General features: G+C 58.8%; 3 protein-coding genes across 8 annotated transcripts in view; 2 read left to right on the top strand and 1 right to left on the bottom strand.

The window, feature by feature from the left end:
• The first annotated feature begins 55 nt into the window (after positions 1 to 55).
• Positions 56 to 6,598, top strand: SF3A2 (splicing factor 3a subunit 2). Its single transcript, XM_040589365.1, has 9 exons — positions 56 to 107; positions 1,358 to 1,528; positions 2,029 to 2,100; positions 2,425 to 2,471; positions 3,162 to 3,271; positions 4,419 to 4,468; positions 4,776 to 4,916; positions 5,411 to 5,479; positions 6,114 to 6,598. The coding sequence occupies exons 2-9, from the start codon at positions 1,403 to 1,405 to the stop codon at positions 6,444 to 6,446; spliced, it is 948 nt and encodes a 315-aa protein (XP_040445299.1). The 5' UTR covers positions 56 to 107; positions 1,358 to 1,402; the 3' UTR covers positions 6,447 to 6,598.
• Positions 6,599 to 6,706: 108 nt separating this feature from the next.
• AMH (anti-Mullerian hormone) lies at positions 6,707 to 13,590 on the top strand. Its single transcript, XM_040589367.1, has 7 exons — positions 6,707 to 8,129; positions 8,485 to 8,616; positions 8,794 to 9,475; positions 10,489 to 10,664; positions 11,389 to 11,512; positions 11,653 to 11,842; positions 11,995 to 13,590. Exons 3-7 carry the CDS (start codon positions 8,869 to 8,871, stop codon positions 12,908 to 12,910), a joined length of 2,013 nt encoding a protein of 670 aa, XP_040445301.1. The 5' UTR covers positions 6,707 to 8,129; positions 8,485 to 8,616; positions 8,794 to 8,868; the 3' UTR covers positions 12,911 to 13,590.
• LOC121086115 (neuroendocrine secretory protein 55-like) overlaps positions 13,586 to 15,395 on the bottom strand; it is a 34,544-nt gene continuing 32,734 nt past the window's right edge. For all 6 annotated transcript variants that reach the window (XM_040589358.1, XM_040589363.1, XM_040589360.1 and 3 more), the window contains one exon: positions 13,586 to 15,296. In XM_040589358.1, the coding sequence (XP_040445292.1) occupies positions 14,796 to 15,296 (501 nt within the window). In that variant the 3' untranslated portion in view covers positions 13,586 to 14,795. The remainder of the gene's footprint in view (positions 15,297 to 15,395) is intronic.

Raw genomic sequence — 15,395 nt, 5'->3', positions numbered from 1 at the left:
GCTCCCGCCCGACCCGGAAGTGGCTGCCGCGCGCCCCGGAAGCAGCGCGCCGGAGGGGGCAGCGCGCACGCGCGGCGCGGGAGCGGGGAGCGGGGAGGTGCGCGGAGGTACGGCTCGGGGGGGGAGGGGGCCCCGAGGGCCTTGTCGGGGGATGGGGGGGCGTTTGGCTGCTCCCGAGGGGTGAGGGGGCGGCGAGCCTCGCTGAGGGGCGCTTGGGGAGCGTTTGGGGGGGCTTTGGCCCTTGATAAGGGCTTGGGGCGGCGGGGGGGAGGCTTCGGCCCCTACTGGGAGGCTGGCGGGGTGTTTGGGGGCCTGATCCTTGCTGAGGGGCTGGGAATGGTTTGGGGGTGTTGACCCCTGCTGAGGTGTTGAGTGTTTGGGGAGGGGCTTTGGCCTTTGCTGAGGGGCTGGGTTTTATTTTGGGGGTGGCTTTGGCCCTTGCTGGGGGGCGTTTGAGAGGGGCTTTGGCTCTTGCTGGGGATCGGGGGGTGTTTGGGGGGGCGGGCTTTGGCCCTTGCTGGGGGGTGTTTGAGGGCTGGCCCTTGCAGGGGGTGTTGGGGTGAGGGCTTTGGTCCTTGCTGAGGGGCTGGGGGTGGTTGGGGTGGGGGCTTTGGCCCTTGCTGGGGGGTGTTTGAGAGGGCTGGCCCTTGCTTGGGGTCTGAGGGTGTTTGGTGGGGGCTTTGGCCCTTGCTGGGGGGTGTTTGAGAGGGCTGGCCCTTGCTGGGGGTCTGAGGGTGTTTGGTGGGGGCTTTGGCCCTTGCTGGGGGCGTTCGAATGTGGCTGTTGCTCCTGCTGAGGGGCTGGGGGTCTCTGGCCTTTCTTGATCCTTGATGGGGGATTTGTATCCATTTGTGTATCCCATTTGTGAGGGGGGGGCTGGGGAGCCTCTGACCCTTGCAAAGGGTCTGAGGCTGCATGGGGGTGGCTCTAGGGCCTGGGGGGGGGGCATTGGGTGGGAGGGCAGCACCAAGCCGTGGTGATGGAGGGGGGCTTTGGCCCACAGCAAGTTCTGGGGTGGAGGTGGAGGGCTGGAGGCTCCTGTTTGAGAGGGGTTGGGGGGGAGTCGCTGTGGGGCTGCTGAGCCTCACTGGGGCCCAGCTGAGCTGGCAGAGGAACGGAGCTCTGCCTAGAAGCAGCGCCTGAGGAGATGGAAAGGTCTCTGGGGGCTTATTTTGGATCCTTTTACTTCTACTCGACTTACCACGTCAGGGCGTACGAGACTTGCACCATTTGAGATGGTGCTGCGTGGTGTTTGCTGTGCTCGTCTCCTGTCCTTGCTGGTGGCTCTCAGCGCTGGGAGCTCCAGGTTAGGAAAAGCGTTAGTCATCACTGATGTTGCTTTTCCTCATTTTTCCAGGCTCTGCCTTTCTCCGTGAGCAGCTGAACCACAGAAGGCCCCATCATGGATTTTCAACATCGTCCTGGAGGTAAAACTGGAAGCGGAGGCGTAGCCTCTGCCTCGGAAAGTAACCGAGACCGCAGGGAGCGGCTCCGGCAGCTGGCTTTGGAAACCATCGACATCAACAAGGTGAGCCTCGGCCTCTGCGTGCCGCAGGAAGAAAAGACACGGGGCTCCCGACCTGCAGGCTGCTGTGAGGGTGGGTTTAGAGCTTTGCCTGGGTGAAACGGCTTGGAGGGTGGGAGATCTAGCGGAGAGCTGTGGCTTGGGATGAAATGCTTCTGTTGCTGGTAGTGTGGGAGTTCAATGAGAGACATTTCTGGCGGGGCTTACTGGGGAGGTGCCAGCCCTTGGGTGTTCAAGTAGCTGTTACTATGTTATTTTTTGGTCTTCTGGAGCATGGCGGGTATCTTGCTGTCCCTACGCTGCGGTCGGGTATGCTGTCACCAGTTAACAAAGCTCCTGTTGTTTCTTTCTGTTTTCATAGTCCTAAAGCAGTGTTGTACTGTTCATTTAAATCAATGAGTTCCGTCCTGCCGCTGCAGGAAGAATTTGGCAGTATTTTGATTATTCTGCTGGTTTGCCATGTATTTTTTTTTGGTAACTCTTTAAAATATTTCTCTTTGTAGGACCCTTATTTTATGAAAAATCACTTGGGCTCTTATGAATGCAAGCTTTGCCTCACACTGCACAACAACGAGGTGAGTTGGACCGCTGTCTGTCGAGCTCGGTGGCAGTGATTTTAGAGTAATAGTAGCTTCAAGTGCAGGAACCTGGGAAGTGCCTGATGCCCGAGTGCCGAGGGGATGGTGAGTGGGTGGTGACTTGTCTGCGTTACACCTGTCAGTTTATGACAGTTCAGCAGTTGAAAGCAACCTGCAAATTTTGAGTAAGATTCCTCTCTGCTCAGGATTAAAATACCTTTGTCAGTGGGTGATATAGTCTCTCTTCTGTGACAAGAATCTTTCAGTGCAGGAACAGTCCTGTCTCCACTTAACTTTCTTCTGCCTTGCTTTTTATTTCAGGGAAGTTACTTAGCACATACCCAGGGGAAGAAGCATCAGACCAATTTGTAAGTCGTTCTCCACTCCAGCTTCGTTCTCCATTACTTGACATTACAGCACTTGACAATTACGGTTGTGTTCATCTGTAGATCTTGAACTCCATTACAGAGCAGTACACTGTGCTAGAATGTTCTTGCACTGTGTATGTTGCCTGGTAAACAGCCTGGCACTAGCCAGTGGGTACAGCCTAGGTCTGCTCCAAAAAATGGTGCTGGCAAGCTCCAGTTGGAGCTCAAGTTCAAAGCCAGTTGTGGGATTTCTGAAGGAAAGGGGAGAAAGAATCTTAAAAGCAGATTGTCTAGTGAGAAGGATCTGGTTTTGTGAATACAGGTGGGAAGAAGTCTGTAAGTTTTATGTGAAGAAATCCAGTTTGTGTTGGTTTAGGTGACTGGTTTGTGGGTTTTTTCTTTTTTATTTCAAGAAATCTTTTCAAATCCATTTGTGGAGACAGGCATTAAGGTCAGCTTGGGGGCGGATAAGATAATTGAGATGACAGCCTGTAGTGGGGGGGAAGGCATGGGTAGAACCGTCCTGTAGTGGTGCTTGTGGAAGACAAACAGCAGGTTTTCCTGGCCTGCTTTCTGTGAGGCCCTGAATAGTCTGTGGTAAGGGATTCAAACCGCTGCTGGTGTATTCTTTAGAAACAAACGCAGCTAACCGAACCTTTCCAATTTGGTACATTTCAAATGAATCTGCAGGGCCCGTCGAGCTGCCAAGGAAGCTAAGGAAGCCCCTGCCCAGCCCGCACCAGAAAAAGTCAAAGTGGAAGTGAAGAAGTTTGTGAAAATTGGACGACCGGGTTACAAAGGTACGTTGGGGCTGTCTGCCACAGGAGATACCTAACGCCTGCTGGAGCTTGCCTGAAGTGCAGTGCTGTGGATGTGAATTATTAATTAGTCTTTTTAGCAGATCTGTCCATGAATAAGATACGGGCTTATCTCCTGATGTCCTTTATTGTTTAAATTACCCATGAAACATCTCTTTATTGCTGACAGTCGAATGAGAACCATTTTAATAATAGATTGGTATGTCTCAGTCTTTCAGCTCTTATTAGAAGTCACGCAGGAGATGCTGCTGTTTCAGTCTCTCTTCTCCTTTTATTGTGCCGTACCATCTTTCACTAATGCTCATAAATCACTCATCATGTGTATAGCTCAAGTTTTTTCTCTGAACCCCCTGTTGTTTTGTTACGGCCTTCAGTACAAAACTTGCCTTCTTTATCTCACAGCTGTGGTCTCTCTAGTGCACGGTGTCTTTGCCCCGCAGCAGCTGAATTTCCATAGGGATCTTTAGAATTGTAGAGTCGTTTAGGTTGGAAAAGACCTTTAAGATCATCAAGTCCAATGGTAAAGCCAACACTGCCAAGCCCACCTTGAAACCATGTCCCTGAGCACCACATCTACATGTCTTTTAAATACCTCTGAGGATGGTGACTCAGCCACCTCCCTGAGCAGTGTGTTCTGATGCTTGATAACCTTTTCAGTGAAGGAATTATTCCTAATATCAAACCTAAACCTCCCCTGCTGCAACATGAGGCCATTTCCTCATGGCCTGTCACTTGTTACCTGGGGAGAAGAGGCTGGCCCCCACTTGCCCACAGCCTCCTTTCAGGGAGCTGCAGAGAGTGAGAAGGTCTCCCCTGAGTCTTCTTTTCTCCAGGCTGAGCACCCCCAGTGCCCTCAGCCACTCCCCATCAGACTGGTGCCCCAGCCCCTTCCCCAGCCCCGCTGCCCATCTCTGCACATGCTCCAGCACCAAAACGTCCTTCTGGAAGTGAGGGGCCCAAAACTGAACACAGTAGTAGCTCTGGTTACAGACAATGTGGCATTTTGTTTGATAGATGGGAGAAAAATCTTGTAATGTGGCATTGCTGGAAGCATTGTGTGTTTCCTAGGGCAGAAATAATGTTGCTCTAACGCTGCTATGTGATGTACTGAGCTTTATTTTCTTCACAGTGACCAAACAGAGAGATCCAGAAACAGGCCAGCAGAGCCTTCTCTTCCAGGTAAGGGTACTGTGAAAATTCTTGGTGTCTGGGTTATCCCAGTGAAAGTGCTGCTAAATGAGCAGCTCTTTGCAGGATCCATGAAAGAAAGAACTAATTTAAAAAAGGCTTTACCTTCCTAGTCCTCTGCTGCTGAAGGTGTCAAGCAAATCCATGACCGTAGTTGTCAAGCCGTTTGCTTTGGTGGCCCTGAGTTTTCTGTTCGGAGCTGCTCTCTCAATACGCTTCGTAGTCAAGGGGGTTGTTTTGTACAAAGGGGGAACAAGAAGGGGATGTTCTCCTCAATGTTGTAATCACACCCCAACAGATTGATTATCCGGAGATCGCAGAAAGTATCATGCCTCGTCACCGGTTTATGTCAGCCTACGAGCAACGGATTGAGCCCCCCGACAGACGCTGGCAGTACCTTTTGATGGCAGCAGAGCCCTACGAAACCATAGCTTTCAAGGTAAGGTTTGGGATTTGGGCAAGATCCCTTGTTTTCCAAGACACTTAATTCCCATTGAACGTTATTAGAGACTTGAATTCTAGCCTCTAGGGGGTTAATGGAGTGGAAAAGGGGGGTCGAGAAGACATGACTAGAAGTCATTAAACCCTGCTGAGAATCAGTGGAGACTCTGGCATGAAAACTAGGCTGTGTGCTGAGCTCTGGGGAGCCGCTGAATTCTCGCTGTCTGGCACAGAAAGGAACCTTCTGGGCTTTGCTCCTCAGCCTTTGTGCAGATGTTAAGAGAGGGGTTTTTGCCAGCACACTTGTCCTTGACCGATAGGGAAGTAACTTAATTCTTTCCTGCCCCCATCTCTATCTAATAACATCCGAGACGAGCGCATCTCACAAAGGCCTGGAATAACTGTGCTTATCTTGCGGGCTGTGGTGCTTAAAAGGGCCATTGAGCTAATCTGGGGGTGCTAATAATAGCTCCTTATCCTCTGATGTTGCAGGTGCCAAGCAGAGAAATCGACAAAGCAGAAGGAAAGTTTTGGACCCACTGGAACAGGGAAACCAAGCAGGTAGCTGGAGCACTGTGATACCTTCCTGAAGGGTGAAAGAGGGAGCATGAGGGCAGAGCAGCTTGCGGGGAAAGGCAGTGCGGGAAGATCAGCACATGTCAGTGACATCCATGCTGCCTTTGATGCTAAAATCCTCATCCCTTCAGTGCAAATGTGCAGGGGCTCCTCCTGACAGAAAGATCTTCCTGTGTGTGGTCTTTGTGAGGATTTAGGTGGGAGGACAGCATGCCGGGTCGCTGTCAGCAGCAGCAGAACGGCGCATAAGTGTGTGACACCGTGCTCTCTCTGTGGCTCCTCGCTGCGTGTTTCCTGCATGCAGCTGTCTGTGGTGAGCCGGCGGCGTGGAACTCACTGGGTAGCGTGTGTGAGAGCAGGGGACGAATGCAGTGGGGGTACTGACCCCATCGCAGTTAGCTTGGTGCTTAAAGAGGTTCTGGAGGAGTTAAAATCCTGGGCAGGACTGGTCTGAGTTGTGAGTGCTGCGGGGTGGGAAGGCAGGCAGCACCGGTGAACGTAAGGGGCCGGGGGAGATCCGAGCTGTGTTGTGGGAGGCAGAGCGCAGCTGTCCTGTGGTGGCACAGAGTGGTCCTGAGGATTAATTGTTCCCTTCTCTTTGCTTTTCTCCCCTCCCCAGTTCTTCCTTCAATTCCACTTCAAGATGGAGAAGCCACCAGCTCCCCCAAACCTCCCTCCAGGGCCCCCAACAGTGAAGCGGCCGCCTCCGCCTCCACTGATGAACGGCTTGCCCCCCAGGCCACCTCTGCCAGACTCCATGCCGCCACCTCCTCCAGGAGGCATGACCCTGCCTCCCATGCCTCCCTCTGGACCAGTGCCGCCACCCCCGGTGCCACCTCAGCTGCCACCAGCGCCTGGTGTGCCCCCCCCGGCTCCTTTGCCACCCATGATGAGGCCACCTCTCCCCACCGAGGGACCAGGCACTATCCCCCCTCCGCCTCCCTCCAACTGAAGCCCCTCCTGGACTCAGTCCTGCTGGACTCCTCTAGCTCGTATCTTTTTATATGCAGATCACGACTGATTCAGAGAATTATTTCTGGTTTGTATGCCTGTGAATCTGACTAAGCCCTGTAGGTTCATTAAAAGGTTTTTGATTTTCCTTTCTCTATGTTTTCCCGTGTTTTGGTTAGAAATGGTGCCCTGTGTTCACTTTCTTTAGCCCTTGGATAGATAAAACGTTCCCCGTCCGGTTACATTTTGGAAATGCTCCAAAGAGGAGGCAAAGGATTGGAAGTCTCTGGGTGCCTTGCTTCCTCCTGACTGAACAGCGACATCGAGCTCCGCTCAGCTGTGTTGGCTTCACTTGCTGCCCTTTCTTAGGCTGCTTGATGTGTAGCCCATAAATTACCAGTTAATCAGTTGCTATTCAACTGAAATCCTTGATTAAGCTGTTCATTCAGGGCTGGGGAGACTTGTCATAGAGATGTGGAAAGGATTCTGTTACTGCATCACCCATACCCGCAGCGGTGGGCAGAATGGGGGGCGAGCAGAATTTTCTAAATTCAGCTTTTTCTGTCTTCCCGCTAAATGATGGTTGCAATTGGGAAGGCGTCACTCCTGCTGCATTTGGAAACCTTTCCCCTCCCGGTGCCGGAGCGCTGTGCCGTAGCTCAGGTGTTGGCAGCTGGAAGCTGGAAACATTTCTCCTGAGGAAATTGATTTGGGCTGCTGCTCAGGAGTCCTTGAAAAGCACCAGATCAGGTTTTGTTGACAATTGAAGACCCATCCTTGCCCGGTAAGCAGGTGCTTAGCTCCTGCCTGCTGCACACTAGGCTGGTCATGCCAATCGTTGGCTCACGGACGGTGCTGGTGCTTTGTCGGTGGCAGTGTCAGGGATCTCCAGATGTTTAGTCAAAAGAAATTACCAAAGCTGCAGTGATACCAAATCCTAGTTTGTTACTACAATTCATTAAATGTTGTCTGCGCTATTATGAAGCACCTGCTGTCATGTATGATTTTTATTGTATATATCCTCCCACTACGAGACTAGTTTTGGCAAGCTTTTAGTTCTCTGTGGTTTTATTTATACTAAACGTTTCCTTCAAAAAAAATAGCATTTGGTTCCCATTAAAAACCGGAAGTTCTGAGATTTCTCCTCTGTCCTTTCCAGGATTCCTTTTGCCGCACTGGGTGTCTGCGTGGGATGCGGGGCGGCTCGGTGGGTCACAGCACCGCCGGGGCTGGGCTGCTTGCCCCAGCCTTGCCCTTGGCCAGTGCCTGGCTGGTTCCACGGAGCGCGGGGGCTGCAGCCCTGCAGCTGCCTGCCCCTTCGACGGAGGAATCCAGTTCTTGGCCTCTTCTGCTGGCCTGACACAGGTCCTGCTCGATCCCACCCACCGCGTGTCCAGCCCTCGCTGGCCTCACCGCGCCGGCAGCGCTTTGGTTCCAGCTGAGCTGGCCCGATGGCCGAGTGGGCTGGCGGGGGGTCTCCCTGGTGCCGGTGTGTGCCCTTTGCCACAGCTGCTGTGGGGCAGGGGGGTTTGCCTCACCGGCCCCATGGTGCGGTGCTCGTGGCCCTCCCCAGCTCGGCTCTGTGGTCCGTTTATGATGTGCTGGAGCCAGATCCTGAGCTCTGAACTGCAAAGTCCTGGAAACTCAGAGAAAAGTCTGAACATGCAGTGGGAATTCTTTGTGGGTACGTTTCCCCCTGCCCCCTGTTGCCAAAAACCCCCTGAGATCTTTGGGTGGCGGGGGAGGTTTCTCCATGGGGCGCTAGGTAGGTGGTAGTTCCAGGCATTACCGTGAGTATTGGCATCTCACAGAGAGAAAAGCCCTTACAAAGTGTTGTAAGACTTGCTAAAGGCAGCTCCTACGTGTTTGCAGCTGCAGGTGGCTGCTGCACCCGCGAGGTTCTTCACAGCCTGGGCCTTGGGGTGGGCTAGGAGCCCGTGTGAGGTACCGGCTGAGGGGGAGGCTTTCCAGCCGAGAGGAGAACGCTTCCCATACATTTACTTAGTTTCTGTCCGTTATCTTTATCTGCCTCCTCCTAGTCCCGCTAATTCTTCCCTCTTGGTGTTTCACTGCTGATGGGAATAGTACGTGCCGGTCCCCAAGAAGATCCAAGCCTCGATGTCCATCCTCCTTTAGAAAACATCTGAAGTCAAGGACGTGCATCCCTACGAGTAAGAGAAACAGCTTTACTTTGTTTTACGTTTTCAATATGAGATGCAAACCCAAAAATAGCAAAAAAAAAAAGTTTCTTTGAAACATCCCTCCCTCCTCTCCAGCATGACAGCCTTTGAGTTGCTCAGGGGAGGTGTGTTGTGCATTGTCAACTCAAGGCCACCGCTTTTTAAAAGGGAGACGCCGTCCTCCCCTTCTGCCCCAGCGCTTTGGGACGTGTGAGCAGCTCTGGGAGCAGCGGGAGTGGGAAGATGAAGGCGGCTCTCAGGGTGCTTGTGCCGTGCCTGGTGCTGGTGCTCCCTTCTGCAGCGCTCCCAAGGAAGGGGAGCGGGGAGGAAGGGGCTCCCGCAGTGATCCGCCTGGAGCGGGGGCTGCCGGCGGAGCTGGGGCTGGAAGCAGAGGAGGGAAAGAGAGAAAACGTGAGTTTGCAGGAAGGAGGGCGACCCAGCTCGGCAGCCAGAGCCAGAGGGGCTGCTGCTGCTGCTCCCCTCTCCCCGCAGCCCGACCCGGGAGCGAAATGCCCGCAGGGGGTGGCGGAGGCTGGGGGCACCCCCTGGCCGGGCTCCATCCTGCACCCCTGGCCGCTCGGGGGGCTGGAGGGGCCAGTGTGCAAGGTGAGAATGGACCAGGGCGGGACGGCCCCGAGGCACCTGGAGGTGGTGGGTGTTCTCACCCACTACGAAAGCAACTTCATCAAGCTGTTGAGCCAGCGCAGCAGCTGGGACGAGAGTGACCTGCGGACCTTCGGGCTGTGCCCGGCAGGGGAGGCGGGTGCTGCGCTGCAGCCCCTGAGGCACATCCACGCGCACGTGCTGGAGCCAGGGCAGGATCGTTTCCTCGTGCTGCACCTGGAGGAAGGTCGGTACAGAATCCCTGCGCCAGGCCGAGCGGAGCGGGCGGACGCAGGGCTCGGGGATGCTGTTTGCTTGTCCTCGTTCAGGGATTTCAACACCGGGTGATGTTTGCGGGGTTGGGTTCCTTTTGAGATGAGCAGTGCGATGCGGTGCCTTCGTGGGGACGGGTTTAGGAAGCTTTAGCCGTGATGCCAGCCTGGGTGCTGCGGGGTGCCCTGTGCCTGCCACGTTCTTGGTGGCTCCTGCTCTGCCGTGATGGGGGTTTCTCACTTTCCGCCTTAATGACGCGGGTTGGGGCCCCGGCCCGGCTCTGACTGGGAAAAGACGGGAGAGGATGGGATGAGCAGAGCTGGCGGGTGCTGCTGTGGGCTGAGCACGTGCCACACTCACGCTCGGTGCTGCCGGAGGGTCCCAGGCGTGTGGGGGCAGCTGCAGCCTCGTGCAAAAACCAGCGAGGCGCCTTCCTCTGCCCTGTCTCGGTCAGTGCCGTGATCGAGGGAGAAACCCCCGGCTTTAATCCACCCTCCTGCATAGCAGGAAGGTCACAGTTGTTTGTCTGTTCTTGGAATCTCTTCCTTCCCTCCCGGATTTTGGATTTTCAGCCAAACCCCCAGTGCCCGGCAGCTGGGGATGTGGCCCTTCCCCAGGCGGTGCCGCTGGCTGCAGCGTGACGGCCACGATGTCCCCAAGTCCCTGAGGAGCTGCCACGGGAGGAGACATTTCCGTGGGTGGGGGTCTGCCCTGGAAAACCTGCCGGAGTGGCTGCGGGAGCGGGGCAGCGCCCATCTCGCCACGGCTGCAGAGTTTGCCCCCTGCCCACCGCCCTGAGCCAGGGAGGGGCCCCCACGTCCCCCTGCCCCGTCAGCTCTGGCCCGCGTGCTCCGGCTGCCGTGGAAGCGGTGCTGGGCCTGAAGCCCCCTCCTTGGTGCTGGGCCCGAAGCCCCCTCCTCGCCCTGGCCCCACAGGAGCCACGGCGGCCGGGGGGGGCCTTCACCTCCTCTCTCTGCTCCTTTCCAGTGAAGTGGGAGGCGCGGGTGCTGCTGCGGTTCAAGCTGGCGTTCCAGGCGGCCGTGGGCCGGCGGCTGGGAGAGCTGCGCGCCGCTTTGCTGCTCTTCTACCGGGGCAGTGGGGCGGGGGGCACCGGCCCCCGCGGGGGTCTGCTGGCTGCTGGCACCGGGCTGGCGCGGGAGCAGGTGGGCGGCCGGAGGATGCGGTGTTGGGGCGGCCGGGCAGCGGGAGGGGGTGTCACAGCTCTGCTCCCCCGTTTGCCATCCCCCTCCCAGTCCCTTTGCCATCCTCTCCTGGTCCCCATTGCTGTTTACTTCCAGTCCCTGTGCCCCGCCCCCGCCCCCCCCGGTCCCTGTGCCCCCCCCCCCCGGTCCCTGTGCCCCCCCCCCCCCGGTCCCTGTGCCCCCCCCCCCCGGTCCCTGTGCCCTCCCCTGTCCCTGTGCCCCCCCCCGTCCCTGTGCCCCCCCCGCCCGCTCCCGCTGGCCCTGCAGATGGTGCTGTTGCCCCGTCCCCGGCTCCCGGCAGGGGCAGGGGGGGCAGCCCGGGGTGCCCAGCCCGCTCCGGGGGTCCTGCCCGCTCCCCCGGGCCCACCAGCATGGCCGGGGGCAGCAGCCGCTGCCGGGAGAAGCGGGGCGGGGGCCGGTCTCGCTCAGGGGTCTCTGCCCGCTCGGGGGTCTCTGCCCGCTCGTGGGTCCCCCTGCACCCCGCGGCTCCCGGAGCAGCCCTGGGGCTGGGTGGTGAAGCCCCCCTGCCCGCCCTACCCCCGGTGGTCCCCACCCTCCCATTTCACTGCTCCCTGGGCCACCGGGCACTGGGTGACCTGGAGCCAGCCGAGGGGGTTCCTCTGAGTGCCCCCCCCGGTGATGTCTGACTCGCACCCCCGGCGTCCCGCGTCTCCCCTGGGTGCAGAGCCTGTGCCTGGCCGGGGACACCCAGTACCTGGTCCTGGGAGCGGCCGTAGCGTCCGTCACCCGCAGCAGCGAGCAGCTCAGCTTCCAGGCTGCCCTGGGCATCCGGCACCGCGGCCAGGGAGGTAGGGATGCCGGGGGGGGGCGGGGGGTCTGCGCCCGACCGTGGGCATTTGGGTTCCTCTCAAGCCTGTCTGTAGCGAGGGGCTGTGGGGACGTGTGGGACCCCCCAGACCGGCGCCCTCACGGCTACTCTCCCCTCCAGGTGCCCCCCTGCCCCCCACGGAGACCCAGCAGCTCCTGTTTGGCTCCGATGACAAGTGCTTCACCAGGATGACCCCCGTGCTGCTCCTGCTGGCCGAGTCTCTGCAGGAGGAAGAGGAGGTGGCTTTAGCCCCTTCCTCCTACCTCTCTGCCGATGGGGTGCTGGACACAGCTCCGTACCCGCAGCTCAGGTCCGTGGAAAAACACAGGGGCTGGGAGACTGGGAGAGAAGCAGCCCCAGCCCTTCTGCCAGGGGACCGTGGTGGGAGCATGTGGGCCAGGGCCTGGCGGGACCCCTGGGGTACACAGGGACCCCGTGACTCTCTCTATGTTCTCCCCGCAGCCCAGCCCAGGCCGGGACCGAGTGGCTGCTGTCACCCACCGCCCCGAGCCCAGCCAACACGTCGTCCCCAGAGCCCGGCGGCAGCAGCCAGTTCCTGGGCATCCTGACCCAGTTCATCCGCCAGGTCCTGAGCCCCTCCAGCGAGCCGCCCACCCAGCCCAGCTCCCACCACTGGCTGGACTTCCAGGTGATGGAGACCCTCCCTCACCAACTGCTCAACTTGTCCGAGGAGGCAGCGCTGGAGCGTCTGGTGCAGTCGGAGGAGCCCTCGGTGCTGCTTTTCCCCCAGGACAGTGGAGCCGTGCTGGAGCAGCACCTGGGGGGCTGGCAGCCGGAGGGGACCGTGCTGCAGCTGCTGATGGGCAAGCTGCAGGCGGTGATCCAGGAGCTGAGGGACATGCCAGCTTTCCAAGCCAACATGGGGCTTTTCCAGCACCTCCTGAGCTTCTGCTACTACCCGCCAGGGCCAGCTGAGGGTCAACCCGGAGAGCGGTCGCCCGGCTCTGGGAAGATGCACGCGCTGCTGCTGCTGAAGGCGTTGCAGACGGTGCGGGCGCGCTGGCAGGAGCGGAGGAAGGTGCTGCGGCAGAACCGGAGTGCACGGCACCAGGCCCACTGCCGCCTGCAGGAGCTGACCATCGACCTGCATGACCGCAAGTTCATCGTCATGCCCACAGTCTACGCGGCCAACAACTGTGAGGGTCCCTGCAAGCTGCCCCTCTCCACCCGCGTCCCCAGCTACTACTCGCACACGGTGCTGCTGCTGGGCATGCAGGAGCGGGGCTCGCCCCTCCAGCGGGCTCCCTGCTGCGTGCCCATCCGCTACTCCGACCAGCTCATCATCAGCCTCTCCACAGAGGGGCTGGAGGTCCGCAAGTTCCCCAACATGGTGGCCGAGGAGTGTGGCTGTCGGTAGAGGCACCACCCGCCTCCCCACTCACCGTCACCCCGACCCCCCGGCCAGTTTGCCCTCGCAGCTTGGGAGCTGGTGCTTCTTGCTCAGACGGGTGCTCCCCGCGTGTCCTTGCCCCACGGTTTGTCTCTTTAGCGCTGCTCTGGTTCTGGGTCCATCTGTAGCCGTGCTGCTCCCTGGGGGCTGCTCTCCAGCCCCACATTCCCCCGCACCTGCTCCTGATGCCCGAGGTGCCCGTGGGGCTGTGCTGCAGCGTGACTCTGACCCCACAGCAGGGTTTGGGCTGGATACGGGTGCCCCAGGGCCACCGTGGGAGGGTAAGGCTTGGCAGATGTGGCCAGGACTACGCTTATTCATCCCTTCCTTCTGTTCCTGTAGTGGCTAGGCAGGGCAGCTGTTGGTTCCACCAAGCCCCCTGACTTGCAGCATCCTCTGGCTGTTTCCCAGCCCACGGCCCCTCGCCAAGCCCCTGCCAGCCACCCAGCTGCACCTGCAAAAGCAGAACGAGAGGCCAAATCCTCTTGCAGGGACCAGCCTTTATCTGGGGACCTGCCCCTGTGTGAGCCAGGGGCCAAGGGCTGGCAGGGTCCCGTCTGCATCGCCCTCCGCTGACCCCGCTCCTGGGGCGCTGCCAGAGCTGGGGGGCGAGGGGAGGGGGGGGACAGGGAGAGGGCAGCGATCCCCTTACACCTCCTGGGCTGCTCACACCATTAATAGGAGCGGGTGCAAACGGCTGCCAAAGCACCTGCTCTGCGTCCCCGCTGGCGTCAGCACGGAGAGCCCGGCTGCCCCCAGATCATCTTCCCAGCTCAGCCCAGCCCTCAGCACAACCCACTGGGGCTGCCGCAGGCTCCAACCCCCGGAAAGCAGCTCCTGGGCTTGCTCTGGCTGCAGCCCCCTTGGTGCTGGGACCAGCCCTTGGGCTTTGCAGTGTCCCCGCGGGGCTGCCGGGGGCACGGCCGGAGCCTGGCACATGCCAGCTGTGCCCCACAGCCCACGTGGGGACCTGGGTTGGCCCTGTGCCCCTGTACAGTGGGGATGGGGTGTGCCAGAAAACACACAAACAGGACCAGGGACAAGATCTTTTCTTGTTTTGTTATTCTTTTTTTAAACATTCACTTTAATACCTTATTAAAAATGAAAATAGTTTATTTTAACCTCTATTGATTTAGCAAATACTTAAACCTGTTGGGGCTGTGAACGTCTCCTGTAGTTGCTACAGCGCTGCGTGATATTGCACTTGTTTTTTCGTTCCTAAAAGCGACTCTGTGAAGGCAAGGCCCGAAGGGATCCCCGGGTGATGGGCTCTCCAGCCCTGTTTTGTTACCAGCAAGCTTCGCACCACCCTGCAGCGATGGCACCGGGGCCCAGCGAGGTGGTGGTCGTCTCCCTGACGTCCCTCCGAGGATGGCTGCAGCCTGGCTTTGTTATCCCAGAATCTACTTCTCTCTTGATTTGCTTTGAATAAAACCATTTAGTCAATTGAAGAGCTACGCAGTCCGGAGGCAAAATCTGTTCATTGGGATCCCTGTGCCCACTGCGCCACCCCGATGCCTTGGGGGCCACAAGTGAAAATGAACTGCAAGAGAGATTTTGGGTGGGGATGCAGAAATAGTGCGAAGCCCGGATGAAGAGAAGCTCCTTCCCCTGGTCCCTTCGGATTGCCTTTGCGCATCTAATCCAGGGGGACCCAAGGTCCCTGGGGAGGCTCGTGCCAGGCTCCCGAGCTGCCCTGCCGCTGCTTGGAGATCCCAGCGTGCTGCCTGTGCTGCCGGCCCGGGATGTCTCTGGGAGCTGGCAGGGAGCGGCAGCGTGTCCTTGCCAGGGGCAGCGGCGGGGTTGGACCCCCCTGGATTCAGCATCATCGAGCCCCTCGGTCGCCCCAGCCTCAGTCGCGCCTCTTGCCCTCCCTGGGTCTGGCGGTGCCGTCCTTCCCCGGGGCGGCCGCGGGCTCCCAGGGCTTCCTGCCCTTCTGCTGCCGCCAGTCCCGCTTCGGGCTCTCCGCACCGCTGTCAGCCCTGCCAGGACGGCCCTTCCACCCCTCCTTCCTGGGCTCGTCCCGCTCCCGTCGGCTCTCCTTCCCCTCCCGGCCCCGCTTCTTCTGGGGCTGCTGCTCCGGTTCTCGGGGGGCCCTGGGGGCTCTGCCGGGCTTGTCCCCCAGCACCCTGTCCTTGGCTCGTGCCTCCCTCCGGCTGCTCCGTTCCGCCTGGGTGGCACGGCCCTCCCGGGCCTTCTCCTTCTCCTCCTTCTTCTCCAGCTTCTTCTCCCGACTCTTCTTCACCTGTGTTGTGGCTGGTGGCACGTTGGGGACATCATCTGTGGGCTCTTCGTCCTCATCATCCTCTGGTGCTGAGCGGCCAAACCACTTCTTGAAGATCCAGGGCTCTGCCTGGGAGGGGACGGAAGGGACCAGGTGCCAGTGACACAGCCCAAGGGAAGAGGACCCCTCTCCATCCCTCCCCCTGGAGACAGGAGGTGCCCCGAGGAT

The sequence above is a fragment of the Falco naumanni genome, chromosome 4 (genome assembly GCF_017639655.2).
Source record: "Falco naumanni isolate bFalNau1 chromosome 4, bFalNau1.pat, whole genome shotgun sequence".
Lineage (NCBI taxonomy): Eukaryota > Metazoa > Chordata > Aves > Falconiformes > Falconidae > Falco > Falco naumanni.
The sequence above is the reverse complement of the archived record's forward strand: the minus strand, read 5'-3'. Positions and strand labels throughout refer to the sequence as shown.